Genomic DNA, 24,304 nt, shown 5'->3' with positions numbered 1-24,304 from the left:
GCAATATAATTACCAGATGGTGCACTCAAAATAATCAAAAAGCTGAGCGTGAAACACTGAATAAAGGTGGGCATCTTGGCTACGTAGCAGACAGGGAGGGACTACCATTTCTAATGGTGGCCAGGGTAGGAAGATGCATTGTCGGCATTGGTGGCGCAATAAATAGTCAAATATTTTTGACAAAAACCGTGCTCTCCTGTCAGAATTCATGAGCCATTCCAGTGAGTAAACTCTATACAATATACTAAATGTTAGAACACTGTATACAGCATTTTACTGTTAGTAGACAGTGTATTATGTGTGTGTACTTATAGTTAGAAACAAACAATGCACTTTAAATGGATCTAACCATGCCAATGTCATAGAACTGTAGTTTTCACGGCTACTTAATGGCTTCGCCACTATTTCGATTTTCTGCTGTGTTGCTACACTGGTGGTTGTAAAAGGTGTTTGTGAGAACACTGACTATGAAGGGCCTTCAAATCTGCAGCACATTTGACAGAGTCCTCTAACTCCCTATTGACAGTTATATAGGGTAAAGTGATCCCAGTAATAGTGTGACGCCTAGTTTACAGTGTGAAACCTAGTAAACAAGGCTTCACACTGCCCTGTTGATCATCATCATACAATTTTCTACAGGTTGACTCAAAACAGCATGTTAGCAGTATAGAACTGAGGCTGCTGTTGATAATCTCCCCAGTAGGACAGTAAAGCTGGTCAAATCAAAGTAGACTCCAGCACTAAAAGTGAAGGCAGTGCTGGTATAGAGGTGTTGGCTTTCAGAGTGGGGGAGGAGTGCGGAGGTTGTGGGAGGGTTGTTGTGGTAGAAAATAAGGGCCCATATTAGTATTTCGGAGAGACACTTACTTGCTGTCTTGCTTGTGTGGCGCTCACATCCTTAAGCCTTTGGTGTCTCAGTGTGAATCCCACAATGCCTTGATGGACTGGGTTAATAAACCTCTCAGCTACTATCCCTCCCACACACACAAAAACGCACATGCAGACAAACTGAGCACACACACATAAAGTCTCTTGACACACACAGCTGCTTGTTATTTCATGCCCCATAAGGGTGCTGTGACCACGGATTGTAATACACATATCCAATTAGCTAAGCATAACATCGCACATTGGTCTCAAGCAGGGACTCTCACAGATACTACATGCTCACTTCTACTGAAAATTCTATTATTTTCTTGTTAGGTTTGGGTCAGTAAGCACTGCTTTTTATCTTAAGCAGGATTTCACTCATAGAACAAGAAGTCATTCATCTTTGCAGATTGCACAATTTACTGTCTTCCATGATATCTGGTCACTATCTGGTGTCAAAGTGAATCATATTATTGTTCTGCTGTGCTGTTAAGGCTGATGATATATCTAGACTGCAGCAAGTTGTTTAATGTTGTGATAAAACACATCAAGATCTATATCACCAGTAATAAGAAAAAAAAGTCAAAGGTAAAAAAATGATAGCTCTATTTTTTAGTCTAAGCTATTTTAGGAAATTGTTTTAAGATTAGAAATTAGAAGCCATATGAAATGAAAATTTGATTTGTATAGCCCAGATTCACAAATCATTTTTGTCATAGGGCTTATCATGGTGCGGCATTCTCTGCTCTTAAACCTCAACAAGAGTAAGGAAGACCTACACCTCAAAAACCCCAACCGGGGAAAAAAACACTTTTAAACTCAGAGAGAGCCACATGTGAAGGATCCCTCTGCCAGGAAGGACAGAAGTGCAATAGACGCCACTCGTACCTGAACACATCAACAAAATAACATTGATTAGAAGAAACAGTTTTTACCATAATGAAAAGGTGTATTCATGTTTATACGTATTTATACATAATAAATAAATAACAAAATGTCTTATAAAATTAAGGGAGCAGGATTGACAATTGACTTGAAGGTATTATTGCAAGTGATTGTAGAATATGTGAGTAGGCATATTGTATATCAAGCAGTCTATTTGTAATCATCAGCACGATCAGCCGCCATCATGATCCACTATCACAATCATGATCCACCATCACACTCGACAATCCACCATTACGATCAACGATCATCTGCCAATCTCTTGCTAATCAAATATATTTCAAAAAACAATATAAGTGTATTTTTACATCACAGTATCACCATCATCTCATATCAGCATCATATTCTTCCTATACACAGGTTTCAACTATTTGACTTGTCTAATTTTTGCTTCCAATGGTAATGCTATATGGAATTTGTAATTCCCTCATGACTATAAATTCTGCCTGTTAGCAACCAGTGCACATGGACCTATGCTCTCCAATTTATCAGTTAAATCAACAGGCATAGGCACCATAGGTGGTGAAAAGTCCTTGACAACTGAGAGCAAGCTGTCATCAATACTTTCCATTTTGAGCTGTTGGTTACAACTCACACTGAGGAACTTGATTTTATGTGGTCTTAAACACTTATTAGTTTGCTTGTCTTTTAGCTTATTAACGTTTCAATCATTGGCAGGAATTGTATACTGCAATGTTTTTGGTAAAAAACTTCATATGTACTTTTCATTATGAGAAAAGCTCATCACAATTTTTTGACACAATGAGCGCAGTATTCAAGCTTAATCAGTGAATGAGAGTGAAACTTGATTTCCTTTCAGTGAAGTCTCACGACAAACTCCACAATATCCGTATGGTTGTCATCCCTGTCTTGTTGGCCAAGAGCCTTGTGCCTCTGAGTGGACACCCAGAATTAGAAAAAGCTGTCCTATTTCTGGGCTGCAGCTGGGAGCTTGGAAGGAGTGTGTGCTGTAAAGGTGACATGGGTCAAAATTTCTTCTCGATGGAAGGTGGGAGGGTTACTGGTGGGAAGAGGAGGACAGGCGGCCTGGTAGGCATGTTCAGGGGGGGTGATTAAACAACTGGTCACGTTTCATAGCGCAAATATTGAGTCAAAAAGAGGTGACACATGCAGCAGGGGTGCTTTAAACTTGTTGACGCACCCCTTCTTAAATAGAGTGGGATCATTGCTGCGGATAACACATTTTGACAAAAGCCACCCTGCTGACAGGGGACAGAGCCGAGCGGGCCAATGTTGCCCAGTGCAGCTGACGACAAGACATGCTAACAACCTGGGACAACAAGAAGGTGTTGACTACTCTAAAAACAAAATAGACTTGCCAATATGTACAACCATGTTCCCTCCCTTCTCTCTAGTACACTGCTCACGGTCTTGGACTGCATGGCTGTAAAGAACTTGGGTTAAAAGATTTCTCATTGAAAATATTATAATTTCGGTTTATTATGTGGGAAGAAGATTAGTGGACTCCTATTATTTGTAGGGCATTAATTATGCCACTACAAAATGTCATGTACCAAAACAAATTTACCAGCCAAAATTAAGAATCATGATCGAGCTTTAAAGGGGACATATTATGCCCATTTTACCACAGTTGATATGGTTCCTTGGGGCCTTAATGAAATGTCTAACATTTTTTGGATCATTTAAAACAGCACCCTTTTTACACTGTCTAAAACCGCCCTGTAGCCTGGATGCCAGACGAACTTAGCCCCGCCCACAACATTTGAGGTCGGGAAGTTCGGTCTGGAGTCGCTCCGTTGGGGAGAAATTATGCCCGGTTCTAAATCATCCGGACCAATCAGATTGTCAGGGCGGGCTTTATACGATGAAGGACAGATGATCAACAGTTACGTAATCAACTACGTCATCAAAGTGCACTTAGGTTGACGTTGTTTTCCACAAACATGCCAAATGCGATTGGATTTGTTTGATGTGTTGTGGAGCTGTAATCCTTCGTACGTGCATTCACCTTTACTGTAACTGACTGCTACACCTGCCACTTTATGCACACTGTTTTATTCTGTTATTTTGTGTTGGGTTTATTTAGTTTTACACGTAGCCACTCCCCTCGCGTAAATACCTGCAGTTTAAGGAGCGGACCATGTTAATAGACGCACCAGATCTTTCGCTTGCGGACCAGTGCAATAAGACACCTGCCGTACAGTGCCGGCACAAGGATAGGAGCAGGAACAACGACCGGACGCGGGCTGTGCGGCATTTCTCAAAAACTATAGTTTAACACCCCTCGCCAGTGGAACGAGGTAAGGAAGCTGGACCCATTTATTTTGCTGCAGGTAGTGCGGAACAGGAGTTGCTATGTCACGTTAACGCATCAGACTTGTCTCGTGGTGATTTGTTTGTTTATTATATTTTAACGTTTGTGTTTGGTTTTATGGATTAAAATATCGTATACTTAATGTCATTCCAGTTTTACGGTGTATTTACGGCTACGATGAAGTGAACAATAAAGAGCCGTGTGCCATCATTAGAGAAACTCTGCGTCATGTTTGGGGAGGGGGGGGGGCTGTTACATTAACTGTTTCTCTCAAAAATGCTGATCGTGTTGGTAAGCTCTCCGTGTATCCTCAAATTATTTTTACCCTGGCAAAAAATGTTTTTACTGATCTTCTACATCTTCCAGCGTGTGTGCAGCTGAGTTCTGTTGACAACAACTATGCGTCGCTTTACATACGTCAAATACTACGTTGCTCTGATTGGTTGTAGGTCTATCCAATTGAGCGAAGAGGAATTTTATTTCCTGGTTCGGCTGAAACAAGCCCCATAATCACAGCCCAATGGAGCGGTATCAGACTCACATTCTCACTAGAATTGTGAGTATGACAACGTCAGGCTAACAGCCCTCCTCAGATAGACCTGTTTTGAGTGCCCCGCCCCCCCTCACCCCCCCACCCTGCCAAATTATGGTTCCTATGTTCATTCATTATGTATTGATCTTCTTTCACAGTATCACAATGTAAATCCCTAAAAGTATACTTAAGCACAATTTACACTACCGAATAGAAACTTAATGCATGACAGCACTCTGACGGGAAATGGAAGGAAATACATGTATTATTATTAGTGGTTATGTAAAGTTAATCCAGGTAATATTTTTTAAATCTAATTTAGTGATGTGTGTGCGTGTTGATCAACTAACACTCTGTACTAAAATCATATGGATGTATTCTGAGGACTATACTCATAGTGTTGTGTATTTTTTCTACTTTAAGATAGATCCATGTGCTGGCTGTTTTTGCCTCTACAAAGTTTAAATATACCGCTATGGTTTCCCTGCAAGTGGTAATAAAGTAATAAATAGCTGTCGGAGATATCTCTCTGGATTTGTCCATTGTACTTCATAATCCCTTGTGAGAGGAGCTACACTCTGTAGTCTAGCTCTACGCAGTCTGACCAGCGCCTGTGTGCACAAGGCAGCTCGCAGCCATCCCAGCTATGCAGATATGTCTATCTTAGTTTTAAACTGTAAAAATTCCTGCTAAACAGACAGGAGCTGAGCAGGTTATGAGTGGTGAAATGTTGCTGAATTTATGACCTGGAAGGACTTGGTGGGTGGTGAGAGGTCACAGAGGGCATCTTCTGGGTTGGGTGACAGAGAAGACTTGAGGTGTGCTGTGGGGTAGTAGGGGGGCTCAGACACAGAGGTCAAGGGAGAATGAACTTGTGAACTAGTGGACATCAATGTTGCTGTTCAAGTCAAGTATAGGTCAAACTAATCCGGGACTCAAAGTACAGATTCCTCTGAACTCAACACCACAGATGGATTGGCCTGAGTCTTATGGTGCATGAGCTCTGAGAAAACAGGGAAGCCAAGTGTAATATTTTTACTTTTTCTCACAGGGGCTGTAGTGTTGAGAAAAGGATATCAGCCTGTAGAATAATTGAATCTGTCTATATGACTAGTTAGAACAGCTTGCTAATTGATTGTCACATATTAAGGACTTAACATATTTTGATTATACTAAAATACATGGTTTATTTTTACACTACTGCTAATATATGAATTATACGTTGAAACCCAATATTGTTGCAGAACACTGTTACTCTCTGTGGAGCAAGCTTCAATTCTTGATTGCAGTTTGAGAAAAGAAACATGGCAACGAGGCAACATAGAAAAGTGAGTTGTGCTCACCACTGTTAGAAGAATGAATCTTTCTGTTTCTAATCAGTCTAGTTTTGAAATAGGAATGCCAACTAATATTTGATGGATTGTCATAAAATGTTGTATTAGCGTCCCTTGTTCCCAAATAATTAATCTGTCTGGCATTGATCACTTTTCATCAAGTGCTGTCATCAGTTTGGAAGTTTTGGTTTAGAGTGAAATGTCTCAACCACTATTGAATGGTTTTATAATTTGCTACATTTATTTTCTTCACAACATGAATTGGGATAAACTGTTTAATTCATGGATGAACTGCATAGCCTATTCCAATATTGCAGCCCATTAGTTCTATTGAAAGTTGCTTGTTTGAAACTGACATGACCCGATCCATCGGACAAAGATATATCGCTCACTGCACTTTTGTGCATGGTTGTGTCACAAAGTCGATGTTCATACCTCACGAATGATCTTTGTTGAACACAGATACTGAGAGCTAATACAGCCAGTCTGTGAACACAATGCTGAAACTGCCTCTCTGCTCCAGAGCTTTTCTTTCGGTCTTGTGGTGATCTCTTCATCCTCTGTCTAAAGTTTCTGTAAACCTACATAACTACAATAATAACCTTTCTACTAGTCTGACTTGTACTTTGTATTAATGTTTTTGTTTAATTACACAAAGTGTAGCAGCCGTACACAGTGTTGTACGGCTATATATATTATTTGTAAGGTTTGTTTGGCTACAAGGTAGTGTGTTTATTTTACACCGCTGTATGACCTGTGAACTCTTGACGTACAATTGTAGAAAAACAACTCCAGTCCACATTGGCTATTACTGAATAGATTTATATGACCAATGCAGGACAGACTGAAAGGGAAAACCATTATAGATCTTTTATTGCAGTATAAGTGAGTGAGAAGAAGTGTTTGGTTTTTTCCCCTGTCCTTTTTGAAGAGTCCAGTAGATTAAGTAGATATAATTTTATGTATATGATTAATCCATATGCTGCAGCTCTCAACTGTTGTTTACAGGGAAGTTGCATTCAGCAATTCAGACAGTTTCTGTCACTTAACACCCACAGACCCATGCTATCTTCTTTAAAGGTGACAAAAGGGATAACCAATTGTTTTTCTGTTTATCAGAGGTGACATGACCAGTGGCGCAAGGGGGCGAGGAGGCCCTGTGTTGCCATAGCTAAATATACATCCCTGACAGCTCCATAATAGGTTCCAGGAAGTTCAGTCGAAAATAAAAACAAAGCAACATTTCTAGCTGATTGGCTTTGAAAGGCCGTTTTTCCTTGCTGAATGGGAAAAATGTGGACTTCAGCATTCCATGGCCGTGATGCCGGTCGGATTGGATAGGCGCAGCCTTGCGTGTGCAGAACGAGCTTGGTGAGTGGGAGACACATTACACTGCAGAAATCAACTTTATGGGAAAGAATTTGTCTACATGTTTGAAAGAGCATACAGCATACAAAAAGAAGGGGACTATTTTTAGCTGTGTACATCTTCCAATCTTTTTTTCTACATTATTTTGCAAGTTAGTGTTTGCATTTCTGTTATTTTGCTCCTTTTTTTTTTTATTTTTTTTATGCGATACAGTTTTTCTGCCCCTGATGTTTTATTGTGGAACTGCTAATTCTGAAAGGGCTGTGCGTACGGTGACTGTAATGCCAAGCTTCTTTTTTCACTCGAGCAACAATACAGGCAGAAGTTGATCGGGACAAACAGAGGCCCATTAAAGCCTGCTGCGCACTGTACTTGGTCTTCAACATTCTTTTGTAAAAGCACACCACTAGACAATGTGTTTACAAACACATTCACATGTCACTTTCAGCACAACATTTTGTCATGAATTCATAAAGATAATGCATTCCCTGGATCCCATCCCATTCGCTCAGCTGCCTGACATTACTCCACAGTATCTTTTTAGGAGCCACTTACTACAGCATGGTTTAGAATTACTGCACTCCTGGCAAACAGCCTCAGTATTAGACTCAAACACGACTTTAGTAAATTATGTTTGTATTCCATTTTTTTTCCCATTCTGACTCAAGTTTGGTTAAATTATGTGCTGAGAGATGTTTTATGACAAACAGCAAGCCCTAGGGAAGTGCACTTTATACATCAGTGGAAGCAAGCTGCCATGTGAACAGCAGTGAAGTGACTTTTTTTTTTTCTCCTTCTCAACCACTCAGCCCCTTTCCCCAGTTGACAAGCTAAAAAAAAAAAATGAAGAAAATTGTATGTCATGGAAGTAGACGAGAAGGTTGCACTGTTGTAGAACTTGTTCTGAAGTGACTTTAATTAGAGGCATAAACATTGGGGATATGTGTTTTTTATGTGTTTTTTTTTTTTAAATCTGCACAAACTAAAAATAAGAAAAGCCGAAGAACTCCCCTCTTCTTGTTGACTTCCTCTTTATTTACAGTATATTGGGGGGTGATCCCTGGCTCTATGCTCTCTTGAATCTCGCACTGTTGCCCCTAAGTTTCCCTAAAGCTGTTTCTTGTGTGGCAGACATGCAAGCCCACATGGGAGTAATTTATGACAGTTGTTGCCTTGGTCTGCTAAGCTAGCACGGGACATCTCCAGCCACTCTGAGCGGGGCAATTCAGTGCCCCATTGGGGATAAACCCGATCGGCTTTAATGTTTCCCCGCTGTGGAGCCTGTGTGGCATCAGCGGTCAGAAATGTCCCCCGCACAGGCCTCTGTTGTGTGAAAGTCACTATGTGTTGCCATGGAGAGGGCAACCTGTTGCATATGGAGAGCTTCTATGAAAGTGACATCAGATAACATCCAGTGCATTGCCTATAACGTCATTTTGAGAATCATGCCTCATATGTGAACACTTATTTGTTTTCTCATTAAGGGCTCAGTGGGCTTCTCTGATCAGGTAAAACCAACTGGTAAAATGGTCACATAGTTCAGTCAGTCTCTCCCTGCTTTTTATTATGATGAAGAGATTGAGGCACTCCATTTAAGATGTTCGAAAGATGAAACATTAATGCTGAAAATAAGGAGAGAAAGGTGAAAAGGGAGAAACATATAGTAATGGGAGTTCAGGGGCAGAAATCTTCTGTATAGAAAGAGAGAGTCCTATTTTCAAACTCAATGGCTTGCGCAGTACCAATGGTTGCAGTTTGAGGTCTGTCCATTACATGCAAGTCAAACTTGACTCCAGAGGAACAGAATTTCATCTTAAAACTGAATGTGCACAAGAAGCACACACAGATTAAGAAATACAAGACCTGTAAGGTCCAATACATCACACGTAAGTTGAGAGTAATGACCCAACAGAGAAGTATAAAATGGTCATCAAGTTCAACACTGCCAATAATATAGTGAAAGAGGATGTTCTGTTTACTTAAATAAAGTTATGACAAAATAATGTTTGCTACCAGTGGAAGCGTAAGTCTGGAGAATAAAACTCCATGCTGATATTGAGTTGTTATAAAGCCATGTCATATCCATAATTCAGGTAGATCAGTGCAGTAATTTTTAACCTGGACCCTCCACACTGGGTATTTAGTATTATAGTATGTGAAAAATTTGTAGTACCAAATTTAGAAAGCTTCAACCTCTTGTTCCATTGTGCAAAGACATTCCTACAATGGTTTCTCTTAGACTGTTCAAATTGTATGCTGTTTATACATTTTTTTATGTTAACCAGTTCCAATGATCCCTTTAACCCAAAAACTGTTACTCTAGGGTTCTGTTCTACCTTATTAAGAATTCTGCATTGTGTCTTGTGGAGTAATTGTAGCTGAACATGTACTTATAGGGACAGCCTTTGTCGAACAGTGCCTGATCGATAGCTAAAATCGTTGAGATTTATTCGTACCCATTTCTGCTTTATGCAAAACAACTACTCTTGATCATAGGTCCCGTGAGGTCTCTGTTTTGCAAGGCATGGACGATATCAGTGGATGCTTCTTGTGAATAGCAAGCTCCAAATGTTTGTGCATTTGTTTTTTTTATGAAAAGTAGCTCAAAGCCACAACAACTCATTTGTTTTATCGATGGACTCCAGGTTTGCTCACCACTGACTCCAATTAGCTTCTGCTGAAGTTATTAGGCTTTGGGTTCACATACTTTTCCTAACTCTACACTGTGAATGTTTGAATTATGTACTCAATATCAACAAGAACAATGCAATGATTCGTAAGACAAGTTTATCAATACTGGTAATTCCAAATTTTTCAAATACTTTTTCTTGGAACTGTATATCCAGTGTCCAATGGTAGGTTTAAAGATTATAGTAAAAAGCCGGGAATTGTTTTTTTCTTCTGTCTTCGAGGTATCATTTAGTTACCAATATCAAATTAACTGTATTGTTTAGCACAGTTACTGTCATTATTTATTTGCCTTGATTACCATAACCTAGCTAAAGTAACTTAAATGATGGGACAAAACAGAAATTGCTTATCTGACTTTAAAGTCCTTTTAGTGAAATGAGAAAAACTTTGCTGTTCAGGAAGAAACTGACTAGTTTTTGACCAGGGGAACAGGCACTGCTCATTTTCCTCTTGGATCACCCACCCCTTCAGCTCAGGGTAAACTGAAACAGCCAAGATTAATATTAATCCCTCTTAATGTAGTCTCTCATAATTAGGTGACTTGCAAGTAAGCGGTCCCACCTAGCTGCTGTGATTTATTAAACACACACAGATGATTTGCTGTCAATGCTGGGAGGGTATAAAGTGAGCATCCTGTCTGAATACAGTGGTATCAGCCTATTAATACTGATGGGCCTGATGAGCTGTGTTGTGAATGATATCAGTGGTTACATCTAAATGAGGAATCCTCACACTGACACAGGGATAAAAGGAGAAGACCGGCTTCTCCACTGAATCCTGCTTTCCTGAAGTTTGTCGTAATCCTCCACATATCTTGCGAACACCTCTCTTATATGTCAATAACATAGACCTGTGTAAAAAAAATTGCATATCAAATTCAGTTACACACCAATCCATAGTTTAGTGCTTTTTAAAAGTGTAGTGAAACAATATTTTCATGTTGGATCTTCACTAAATGGACATTTTAATTTAAAATACCACTAAACCCATTTTCTGGACTTGGATTGTCTCTCACTTAATACCACACAGGGGCTATTTTAACTTAAGGGCTTATGTGTTGATTTACTGCTTTGTAACACCCAGCCACAAGGACAGCTAAAAAGCCAGCAGTGACGGTACAGCAGGCTATGGTTGTAATGTTATGAAAATTGACCATGGCCCTGAAACAGTTCAGTAGTAGTACTGGAGGGATTTCGGGCTGGAGGAGTGCCAGAGTAATGGAATTCTAGATCGGATCTGCAGCGTCTTCCTCGTACTATGAGGATGGTGGTGGCTGGGTATTGTAATGTCATGACATCTGTACGAGTTGTGCTATATTGATCTCATGACATGAAAATAATAAAACAGATGTTGACTTAATTTTTTTTTATATTTCTAGTCTATTATACAGTTTCATAAATCATGAATAAGTGAATGTCTCTGTTTGTATCATATTGCTGTTAATAACAGCTAATTCTAGGTTAGTTCTTGGGTGCAGAGGGGAAGTCTAACTTGGTTCTGACTGCTGACAGTGGTGATGGGGCAAGCATGGTTCTACAGAATATAAAAAAGGGTCCCCATTATCTTAGCTGCCTCTGGCCCTATCCTCTGGGCTGGTAGGGGCAATAGGGTCCTCATGATATGCTGGGCCCCTGTCACCTGGCTCTCTCCCTGGATCTGACCCTTCCTCCACTCTCAATCACCCTGAACGGTCTGTCTCCTAGAATAGAAATAAAGTGTTTTCCATACTCGTCCCCCCCCCCCATACTCATAACTACACAGTTAACCCTAACCCTTTCCTCCCCAGGAAATATGCCACTGTCTATAACAGGTACCGAAATCTGTGGACTCGGTACCTGTGCTTTAGTCACACTGTAACTACATTTCTTAATAAAAAAATCCAGTTAATATAAATAACGTTTTGTGGTTGTGTTGTGCTTGATGTGAAGAAACCATATTCCATTCAACTACAGTTTTTCAAACACCAAATCACTGTGCTAACAGTGGCTGTGTGATTCCCAGTAGAGTGCAGTTGTGTTTTGAGCCTCTGTGGCAGTCGTATATTGTGTCTTGTGTGAACACACACTAGAGTTGGTCTGTGTAGCGCATGGTTTCTGGAATCTCTCCTACCCCAGGGGAATGCCATTAGTGGGGAGCTGAAGGAGTGCAGCAGGTGAAACAAATAAGGACGATAACTCTCCACTCCTACAAGCACACAACACACACACACACACACACACACACACACACACACACACACACACACACACACACACACAGAGCTTTGTTTCTGTGTTAGCTGCCTTGCCTCAGTCTTTTTCTCTCTTTCCATATCTCACTTATTTTTGCCAGCTTTCTCGCATCAACTCCCAGCGTATAGTAAATTTTCCACAGAAACAGTGTTCATTGACATCCTTTACTTTAGAGTTTTTTGTAACCAAGATAAATGTTTATTCAGACATTTTACACTTTGGTGCACTTTATTGGAAAAAGTCTTCTTCTAAACAGGATGTTATTTCCTCCAGAGAAAGATGAATTTCTTAAAAAAAATTTAAAGCCCTCAATAGCTCTGTTTGTATCTGTGGTAGAGTCCGACCAATTGTCAAGTTTTATCTGTACAAGTTAATTGTAATAAAGTTGGTATCTGAATTATTATCAGTTGATGAATAACAGCACATTTAACTAATTGAAAGCTAAAAATAGGTGCCTTGTCATTTTCTCCCTTGTATCCCCCCAACCCCTCTACCCTACCCCCTCTGATCCTGTCTTTATTAACCTTCTTGCTCATTAAAGAATGGAATCCAAATGATTTAGCTTTCGTTTGTTTGTCTGTAATGACAGGAGATATCACTTAATATGATGTGCACTTAACTGTCATAAGTAAACATCAATCAAGATTAATCGGAATGATTCGGCATCATCGGAAGAAGTTAAAAAGAAAACGTTTATGCTTTATATATATATATATATATATATATATACCACATTCATACTCAAATGTTCAAGTGCACTCTTACAGGTTTAAATTGAGCATGATAAAACATCAATAATTCATAAATAGACTGACCGTAAAGTATGTTCATCCATCACAGAAGAGACAGCAGGCTGTTAATGTGAAACATATTAAGTGGACATTGGTGCACAATATGCAGCATAGAAAATACATTTTATATACAGGATAACAGGTGCAAGCTAGCAGGCTCCAGCCAAGGCAAGGTTTGGCAATGAGGTCATGCTGTTTGAGGGCACCTGCTTTATTTTTACTGGCTCTGTTTTTTTTTTTGTTGAAACACAATTTTGCTAAAAGGAATTATCTTTCAACCCAACAAAGTAAATAGGTAGAATCATTGTTTTTGTTGGATATTTTTGTAGATCTGGGCACTGCAAGTAGTTTTAGAGGCTTTCTGTCCTGACAGGAACATATTTCAGAGAGGGAGCTGAATATTGGTATCTGCTTTACAAAACTTGCAGGAAAACTATGATTTCTCCTAATCAGAGTTGGAATAAGAAAAACTGGTGATCATAACACAAATCTAAATTATTAAGGCATCTGGACGTCTTTCCTGTGTATCTTTACTGAGGATATTTGTAAATGGATGCCCATCTGATCCCCCATAAAGCAAATAACAAAGCAGTATTATCTCTCCTTTGTTTGACATGATAATGCATTTCCCATTTCATAGTTGGGTTCAATGTTGGCTCTATAAACTGGATGCTGTTGTCAGAAATTAGAAAATGTTATGGTTAACAGTAAACAATCTAAAGAAAGAAAAAAATCGCTTTAGTCAGATTAAGCTGTTACACCTGTGATTTCTTTCAAGAAGGCATATGAAGACATCTTTTGATTGACTTGGTAATTGATAAGGCTTCAGGAGCTTGTAAGGGCCAGTAGGGCTATTAGTTCTCTGCTCCCTCATCTTTCCCTCCTCCTTGAAAAATCCAGTTAGAGTGTACTTGTAAATACAAATGCAAACTATATTCCATGTAGCCCTTCAGGAAATGTTCTTTTGCAGTAGCCATTACAGCCATCCTCCCAAGCATTTGGAAAAGTTTTAATTTCTCTAGGGCTTTCAAATTGCCTGTTTAGTTTGCGCAGTAGCATTGCTCCAAGCATCTTTAAAATACCACTGTGGCCTATTGAAATGACCATATGGAGCTCCATAGCATTGTTCAATCCTAATTGCCCCCTTCTACAAGTGTCAATTTCATTCAGGAGAATATAGGGACCGAGGGCAAAATAGAAAAATGAATGAAAGAAGGGTGGGGGCCGACAGCTACGCAGGCTGACATTCATCAAACTTCTCCCGACAGATGGATAAGAACACTGTCATGCAGGACTTTGTTCAGCAGATGAACAGTCCAATTCTCCCTGGATTTCATTTAGCCTTGCTGGTCTTGTTAAAGCGTTGTCTCTCTCCTCAGCAGGAAGAGCCTTGGCATTGCAACCAAGGACCCTGACTCTTAATTTTAGTAGCTGAAGAAGCCCAGATCAATAACCATCAGTGTTTGGTTGTGGGCCACTGCGTCGATCAAAGGGGAGGGGAGGGATCACCCACCCCTCATCTGCTGCCCCCCCTCTCCCTGCCTCTTTTGCACCGGTACAGAAGATGTCATTTCATTTGGTCCGTATTCACTGAGAACTTATGAAGTATGTCTCAGTGTACTCCACTGACATCTCAGATTTGTATCTTTGTGGATTTCGTCTTATGATTTCTACATACAGACACATTGATTTTTATGTTCATCGAGGACAGAACCCCTATTATTGATGTATATATTTAGCAGTCACAGAGCCATGGATCTACAATGCCATTTTACTGTCATTTACAAAGTTGTTCATGCTTTCTCTACCCTCCCTTGTTAGCAATATCATCAATAAAGGAAGTCCAAAATACCTCGAGAGATGTTTTGATGATATATACTTATAAATTATACTGGTCAACAAGAATGTCTTTTAATTGTAGTCAATTTCCTCTTCACAATACTCAATTATTGGAGAGTTTTTGTGAGTTACATGGAGCCCTCTGGGGACATCGTAAACTTGAAGTTGAAGGTAGAAAAGTGTCTTGTACTGTTGGATAAAACAACACAATTCTTTTTAAGTCCTTTAACTTATTAATCTGTAATGGAAAAGCTTTGTACAAACACTGCAGTGCATATTAGGGCTGCACGATATATCATCGCGATATCAACATGCGTGATATACACTACATATTGCAAAAGACTGTTGTAAATGATGTTCCATGTGCCATGTATTTACGCTCTGCATGTCAATATATTTGATCAATCAGATGGAGATAATAAATTAAATATATTCAAATCATAGACAGGTTTTCCGTCATTACTTAAAAGAGAGAGAACAGAGAAGCAAGGCGGCTCCGTCAAATCTCTTGCAGCCCCCTCCCCACAAAATTGTGGAAACTTGTTTATATAAAATATTTGCTTAGCCTATTTATGATAGTCCAAAAACCTGAAGGGAAAGGAACGCAGACACACACACTGACTCCACTCTTTTTCAGTATCTGCATAGACTACTATGTGGTCAGTATGGGGTCTATGTTAGCAGTGAAACCAAAGCAGAAAGACTGTTTATTTGTCATATTTTCATCGCAATAATCAACAATATTATTGCATATCGTATGTTTTCCTAATATTGCACAGCCCTATTGCATATATATTTGACCCTATATATTTGGCCATATGTAGATAGTTTCTAAAGATACATTTATTAACAGAACCTGAACCACATATGTATATTATAGTAGTCTAACTTTAGAATGTTATATGTAAGTTTTAGTTCTTGGCACTTATAAATGTTAAGTACTATTTAGATAAAATCTGTGTTTTTATCTGTTGTACATGCTTTTTGTAAGACTAGAAAGTTCCTCAGTTTCAATTTCAACACTACAAGAATATAATCCTTCTCTTCTGTGATGTGTTGGCCATTAAGAAAACTCAATATGTTCTTGCTTCTTCATGCTCAGATCTGCAACACTGTGATCCTGTGGAAGAAAGGCCTGTTTGTATAACTCTTGACTTTACTTAGAAAGTGCAGGGTCTTAGCAGAGACGCCACGTTGAAATATTTTTACAAATTGAGATGGTGTGGTTGGTTGGGGTGGATATTTTTTGTGTGAGTCTCATTTCTTGATGTTATTTGTGCGTGTTTCCCCTGTGTGGTGTGGACAATAATGTGCGTCTGCAGCTCAGATACATCTCCTGTTGTTGCTCCCAGTGTCCTAAGCCTTTTCTGCTCCACTGCCAATAGATGTGCATGTGTTAAAGATGGCCTCTGCTTTGTGGTTAGCCTGCCTCATCTTGAGGCGTTCTCCCAGGGCAAAGGTTCGCCCCCGCCTTCCCGCTCTCTCTCTGACTCTTTGGTGGGGCATTTGGAGAGGTAATCCACACATGGCTGGATACTTGCTCTTCAGCTTCAAGCAGAAAGTCAGGGCTCTAGCTTGGTGAAGGTAGATAGGATTGGGCTCATGGTGAATGGCAATGGTCTCATTTGACACACCTTTTTTAACCAGTTATAGCTAGCTTGAGTTGGACTTGTACACACTCTTGAATCAGGACTGCTACCCCAAAAGCCCAGCCCTCAGATGGCAACATGCACAGCTGAGTGAGCTGCTTACTCCTGCATTTTTTTTTTTTTGGTCAATGTCAGCCAGAGGTCAACCTGGTTATAGAATGATTGCCTCACCATGGCCGCAGCCGTCGTTATTTATTTCATTTCACTCCCCAAGCCCTGGAGATTGAGTTGAAGTACAGAGCCTGTATTTAGACTTTATTTAAGAAGATTGGTTGTGGCCACCGACAGACTGCTCCAGTCAGCCCTGTGTTCACCGATGGCCGGCCGGATCAATACAACACAATTGAGTTTTCTAATCTGTGGACTTTGGGAATGCAGCCACAGCACTTACAGGGTGATCGCTTGTGATGAAGTCTTCATCAGGATCTATTGACAGATTCATTTGAGCGCCCTCATTCCACCCTTACTACATGTTTTGTTTTTACACTGTAAAGTAATGGGACACTAAAACCCTATTTAAAAAGTTTTCTGGCAGCTGATGGACAGATTGAAGCAGCAGAGCTGTTTCACTCTCTGAAGTTAATGCTGATTCTTATTCTTATTTTGGTTAAATCCTAAGTTTATTGTTTTTTTTTTTGGGGGGGGGGGGGGGGGGGGGGGGTCGTCGTTGCTAAATTTAGACTTGGTGTCATCCTTCATCCAAAACTGCTCCACACTCTCAGACACTTATTCAAATATAACACCAAATGAACATAATATTAAAACAAGCAGCAAGCAAGAGATCCTTTACTTTTGAAAGCGAGGCCTAAGAGTGACCTGGCGGCCGATGAAGGGACTGTGAAAATTGCCAAATACTGGCAATTTTCATAGTCCCTTCATCGTATATGATTTCTAAACAAAGCCGCAGGGATATTGGATATCACACACTAATTCCAAGCCATCACATGTACACCTTGGAAACTGGTTGGACACTCTCCTCCGTGCTTTTGATGTCCGAGTTGTTTTTTCTTGTCTGGAGTGGAGTTTCTCTTAAGAAAGCCATAATCCTCAGGGTATTGCTGCGGCGAGCGCTCCTCTGGCACAACATTTCCCAGCGACGTGCGTGACTCCACTAATTTTCCCCATTGTTGTTTTACCTGTTTTGTATTTTTGCTTCCCCTTCTTGACCCCGTTTTTTCTCTCTGAATTCTCGAAAGAAAGCAAGACCAGTGAAGTCAGGGTGGATTGGCCAAAGGTGGTTCTCAGAGTGGAAGGCCTAGCAAAGTGCCTTTCTCTGTGAACTGATAACTCCAGCTGGGTTTAATAAAGTTTAGGATTCAATAGGTAGGGCTTAGCTCATGATTATGGTTTGCTTCCGATAGCTGATATTTCACTGTGGTCTGTTATATAATGGCTCATTATTTAAAGTTTTGTTTAAAAGTATAGAAGTGTATGATTATTTATATATTGTTTTTAAAGGACTTTTTCTACCATTTATTTTATAGAAGCTGTTCTTGATATGAGAGGCTCCTTTTTACCAAAATCTAGCAATTACTGATTCTGAAATTTAGACCAAGATACAAAACATCCACAAACTTGTATCACAAAACGGGACAACAGAATTGCAATACCTCAACTCATAGCTACAGTTTGTTGAAGTATTAGGTAATTTACGTTAGGGCTGGATGTAGATTTTTTCAATATTACACATTACACCTATTTTATTCTTTCAAATGTACGTGCCACATACATTCTTTTGTCAAATTATGATTGAGTGATCACGTCTGCATAACCATGTAATTGCAGATCCCTTTTCCCAAATACCACAAAGTATTAATCGAACAATGGCTGAAAAACTCAGAACCAAAGCTGAGCCAGCTCTGGAGAATGGTTCCACCTCTAAACAAAACAGTTTTTATGATGTAGTCAAAAGCAGTTCAAATTTCTCCATGACCTGATCATGGGGCTTTACACAAAATTAAAGGATACCCAAGTGATAACTCTACAAACAGATTTCATATAGATGGCCGGTCGAGGCAGATGGCCCGCCCACACGGACTTAGGTTCTGTTAGAGGTGTCTTCCAGCTAATGAGGGAGTTTTTTATCTCAACATTTGCCGAAGTGCTGCTCATTGTGAGAACTGCTTGGTTTCTTTACAATTTTAAAGGTCTTGACCTTCTATGTAAAGTGTATATATTGATTTGGCGCTACACAAATAAAATAGTATTGAGTTGAATAAAGATGGAAATTCGTTAATAACTCTTGAGACTCGGGAACTTAAAGTCAGGTCCAGGATGCCCAAAGTCATAACCAACTGTTTTGTGTATCTTTCTCCTTCAGAGCTGTCAGATATTGAACCCAACATATTCCTGAGGCCTTTCCTGGAAGTGGTCCGCTCTGAGGACACCACTGGACCAATCACAGGACTTGCCCTTACCTCTGTCAACAAGTTCCTTTCCTACGGCCTCCTCGGTAAGAGAACTCAATATTAGCATTGTCTATTACATTTTTTGGGCTACATTTTTCCCCTGGAAGTACCCACATGTACTGTATATTTTATCTTTTTACATGTATGCATACGATTAGGTAAAAGGAATACCTAGTAGTCTAATACAAAGATCTTGCATTAGTGTTGCTTGTCTTAATTTGTGGTACACAAGAAGGCATAATACTTGTAAGTCCATTCATATTAGGTGATGTCGCTACATCTCTGGATAGTATGCAGGTGCTACTACCCCATTATTCTACAAATATCTTCTTTTCTTAACCACTGCACAAACCAGTGTTAGACTGGCCGTTATGTCGACTCCTCAAAAGTTGCTGTTTACTCAGCAGCTAATACTCTTTTTGTAGCAATTATATTTTTTGCTATGAAGTAGCTCAGACTTTACTTTTTTTGTTTTGACAGGGGCTTTGAGAAGTTTATAGTGTTTGTACATAAACTAATAGATCAACTTATTTATTTGCACATACTCTGAATCCGGATTTATATGCAGGATGTATAAGATAAGCACTTTCAAAAGTTTGGAGTTTTTCATTGGGAACCTACAGTTTGGCCTATTCTTTTGCTCATTCAATGTTGGGTCAGTGCAGGAATGCCAGGAATAGGAATGGTCTTTTCTCATCATAAGTGCAGAGAAGTTATGCTGGCATATGGACAGCACTGCCTGTCCTCATTAGCCTCATCATGGAAATATGGCCCAGTGTCTGCCAGTTGTTTTGTTATGTGTGAAATAAGAATGCATCACCAGATGTTAGTCTAAATAGCAGTCAGTGTTACAGTGGTGTCAAAACAGCTGCAACCATTACTAAACTAAATACTAGCCTAAAATTGCAGGGATCTTGTACAGTGTTAAAAAAGCTGCAGGAAAAGTACCTTCCATATCTTGGTATTTCATTTCTACAATTTAAGTGTTAAACCAGATAAAATATAATGCATGTGTATGTTAGACATTTTCTACAAAAGATGAGGACTGAGGATGTTGTGAATTTCATTCAAACTGAAGAGCAGGACTTGATGCTTTCAGACTGACACTGAAGCTCCTCCAGGTACAAGTTAAGAGGACTGTCTGCCCAGGCTCACACATGCACACGCAATATCTGTTGCAAGGTCACCTCACAAATCGCCGTCTGAGTCCCAGAGCCCCTGACAGTCCAGCCCTGACACCAGCCCCCCTTGATCCCCACCACCCCCATCCTGACGCCATTGCACCATCACCACTAGCACTCAGTACTTCTCTGCACTGCTCTAAGGGATGCCCAACTGTAGCACTCTAACACTCACAAGGCTCCTACTCGTCACTCTCAGTTAATATAAGGATAAATCACAGATCAGTCTCCAGCAGCCGGTTAACACACTTACCTCTCATTGTGTTTTTTTTTTAGCTATGTATCCATTTTTCGTGGGGGTGGGATGGAGCTATGAGCAAACTTTAGTGAATGCGAGTTCAAAGACAATTAAAACCTAATCTGAAGAATGTGTCAGAAGCTTCCAGAGGAAGCTAAATGCCTATCATCTCTAACTAACTAGGACAATACGATGCTCCAACCCTATTCCAACTTATTGCACTAGTATTGATATTGGATATTTAATGTCTTGATCTTACGATGTAAAATATCTAGAGATAATGTATATTGTGACTTGGCACTATACAAATAAAATATTATTTACATTTATAAGCAGGAATTCTTATAATTGTTGTTCAAAGTTGTATATGTGTGTGTGTGTCTATATGTATATATTGCTTTGGGGATAGTTGAGTTGATGCGTTAAATGGACAGAAAGCACAGCACTGATGTTGTCAAGTACTGCCATCTCCTGGCTAAGAAGAACTTCAAAAGCCTAACAACACCTAAGACCTTTTATGGCCTGAACCTCTGGATTTACATGTTTTTAAATTATTTTCTTCAGCTTTAGGTTTGTGTGTAAATCTTCACAAATCAGTTTGTTTTAATTACCTGCAATAAGACAGACATTGTTTGATGTGCTTCTCTCAGTGGACATGACTGCATGGATCGTGATCCTCGCTAAATGATTCATGTAACCAGTTTATGTCTTGTGATCTTTCAGCAAATTATGGAGCGTGTATACATTGAGGTTCAGTTTAAGTTTACACACATTATGCCTCTCTAAGTCTTGAATGAGAAAACAGCTGTGTCCCTCTGCATCCTTGGTGCTGTGTTAAATATGATCCTCCCCTTCAAGGTGTCACCCTGAACATTTTCCCCCTTGTCCTGCCAACATGTCCAATGCAGCCACTTTACCTCCCTTTTTCTTTGGGGGGGGGGGGGGGGGGGGGGGGGGGGGGGGGGGGGGGCTTGTGTACGGTCTAAAAGGAAGGGATAGGTCTGTCTCTCTCTCTCTTCCCCCCCCCCACACACACAGTTATTTCACTCACTCATTTCTATTAGTGTGAGGTAATTCCTCAAAATCTGTGGCCTGAGGTCTACTGGCATGGAAGGAGCGACAAATTAAGCCTTAGTGCTGACAGACATCCACATCTCTGCTCTATCCTCTCTTTCCCCACAGCTCATCACTCCTCCCCCGTTCCTCCTTCATTTTCCCTCTGTTTCTGCTGCCCAGCACAGTCAGCAAAGCCCCTCACTGTGCTGCTAGCAGCCACATGGGTCACTAGCCCACCTATGGCTCAGAGCGAGGCTCAGCAGAGGCTTAAACTGCAGCCACTGCCAGAAAAGATGAGCTTAGAGTGCAGCAGTAGCCTGCCTGTGACTCTGAGGTTGAATAAATTGTCATTAAATTTAATGGCTGTTATAATAAAATACCAAAGAACATATTTAACATCAGTAGTAAAACGGTTTAACAAGGAAAGAGCAATACCTTCAACACAACCTCCACAGACAAAAAATCCAGGGGAAAACACAGTTTTCAGTCATAATCTTTATTATCTCAAGAAAAAAGCAACACCCAATGGTTAAAGAAAATGCATCAGCAATTGATTTTGAAACCAAGGGCTGGGGTGGCACGGTAGTGCAGTGGTTAACCTCACAACAAGAATGACCAGGGTAAGAAAGGGCTGGCTGGCTGCGGTATTGGTGTCACCTTTAATATGAGTGTGAATTGGAGTCTGTAGTCATTTTCAGACATGACAGGAGAATTAGTATTGATATTTATATTCATTTTTTCTTCCGTATTTTTCCTGAGAAAATACAGACAATCTGCAAAAGCAGCTTATGTGTGTCAGCCCTGTGATATAATGACGAGGGAGGGAGCAGTGCTCTGCCTTTGTAGATGCTGGTATAATATATTTTGTGGCTCTGGAGGTGCTCTTTTAAGTATGAGAAAGTAATCCAATGTTGTCATCAGGGTCATATTGGCCTTTATTTAATCTCCCCCTTGTGCCCTCCTTAGCTTTACAGAAATACAATAGAGATTACCTATTTAAGATACAGTTATTTCATAAGAAGAATGGGATCACAATCCAATTTCTAAATTGATAATTCTCCCGAGACAATGAGTTGCTCAAAATCAAACCACAAGGAACACTCTTTGAAAAGCAGCAACCCTTCCAGATAGTCAAGAAAATCAAAACTTTAAAGTGTATGCATACAGTGTATTTACCACCGCACACCGTTACTGTGCAGCTAAAACTGGGAGCAGAGCAGCCTGCCTGAAAGATAATCTTGTGCTATTCACAAGATGAACAGGTGAACAAACTAATTTTCTTCTCTGACCATGGAAAATGCGTCAGTCCCTTTGTTTGATTTCTAAAGATGTATTGGCCCTTATGCAGTGTGCAGCTTGAGAGCTTTTTGTGTGTCGCCCTCCTTAAAAAACAGTCACTCTGCTCTTTCTCTTTCACTTAACTCTCAATCACACCATGTCTTTGATTTTTGCGACCAGAGTTTGATATACTTAAACTTCTTTATGTGGCAGCTGGTTCAACCCCCTATTGACTTTGCCCACATACCCTCAGGCACGTACACACATGTTGAGCCTCTCCTCTCCTCTGCGTTATTTTAACAAGCCGCGGCCCCCTCCACCCAACCCCTCCTCTGGACACTGCTTGTGCAGACTTTGTGCCAAGAGAAGGATTAGTGTTTTATATCACTTATGACATTCTGCCGGGTCCCCCCATGGCTCCAGTTTCTGTGTCTGGCCATCGGATGTTTTCAGCACAACTTCCACGCTTGTTGTCGCCTGCGCCTCTAGAGGGATGCTGGCATTGCTGTGTCTCAACAGCCTTAACCACGTATAGACTAGTTCACAGCCATTGGACTATTTTTTTACTGATGTACTTTGAACTCCAGTTTGTCACAATGAGTAAAATGACTCCACAGTTGCTAGGTTTTGTCAAGTAACTTAAAGTATTTTAAGTCAACTCGTAAGCACATGCTCAAACAGAAAGCTGCAGTGTTACATTAACCTACTTTTCCACACATCAATGTTTGTTGGCAGGCTGCATTGTTGTTTTACTTGGGAAAATCTTCATCTGCAACTCCTTCTCTCTCCATTCTTCCTCTCCCCTCTCTTCCCCCCTTTGCTTATTAGTTAATGGATTACTGCTCCTGGGGGCTATGGGAAAGTAAAACAGGCTGGCTCCAGGCAGATAGCTGGCCAGCCGCTCAGGTTTCAAAAACACTGGCTCCTGTTGCTCTGACAGCCAGTTTGTCCCAGCCGGCCTCAAACAAAAGACCACATTTGGTCATTAGACCCCAGGCTTTGAGAAGACAATGTGGATGGACCACACGAGGCTTGTCTAGTTGTGTTTATGTGTTGAGCTGTTGGAGCTGTTCGTGCTTGCCTAGTTGACCAACAATCCCTACAATCAGCCTACAGATCACACCATAACTATCTATGTTCAGTGCTAATTTCCGTTTGATTGTGTTTCCACCACATGCAGCACAGGTAGAGCTAGTTAAACACTGCTCTGCATTTTTACTGAAACTGGATGGTTGAAATAAGTAGTCTGTCAATACTTGAAGGCATCCTGTTCCACTGGGATTTCACACTGCAGTCCCACCACTCTGCTCTGAATCCAGAGTCGTCTCTGAGCAGATGACGTCTACATGGCAGCTGCAGATATGATCAGGATGCTAGAGTTGTTAATAGAGCTTTTAATGTAATGTTAATATAGAATTGTCTGTTGTACTATGAGCCTTTCATGGAGAGGTCACATGAAGTAGTATTTACACATTCCTATCTAGGCTACAAGTAGAGCGTGGCCTTAGAGGATAGCGCGGGTGTTCAGCAACAAGAAGGTTGCCGGTTCGAATCCCACTCTTTCCAATCTGCATGCCTAAGTGTCCTTGGCAAGATA

The 24,304-nt window shown here is 40.3% G+C and overlaps 1 protein-coding gene across 6 annotated transcripts in view; it reads left to right on the top strand.

Moving 5' to 3' along the window:
• The window catches only part of gbf1 (golgi brefeldin A resistant guanine nucleotide exchange factor 1), an 80,670-nt gene that overhangs the window by 19,812 nt on the left and 36,554 nt on the right, over window positions 1-24,304 (top strand). For all 6 annotated transcript variants that reach the window (XM_062400544.1, XM_062400545.1, XM_062400542.1 and 3 more), the window contains exon 4: window positions 18,867-18,998. In XM_062400544.1, the coding sequence (XP_062256528.1) occupies window positions 18,867-18,998 (132 nt within the window). The remainder of the gene's footprint in view (window positions 1-18,866; window positions 18,999-24,304) is intronic.

The sequence above is a fragment of the Platichthys flesus genome, chromosome 12 (assembly GCF_949316205.1).
Source record: "Platichthys flesus chromosome 12, fPlaFle2.1, whole genome shotgun sequence".
Taxonomy (NCBI): domain Eukaryota; kingdom Metazoa; phylum Chordata; class Actinopteri; order Pleuronectiformes; family Pleuronectidae; genus Platichthys; species Platichthys flesus.
The sequence above is the reverse complement of the archived record's forward strand: the minus strand, read 5'-3'. Positions and strand labels throughout refer to the sequence as shown.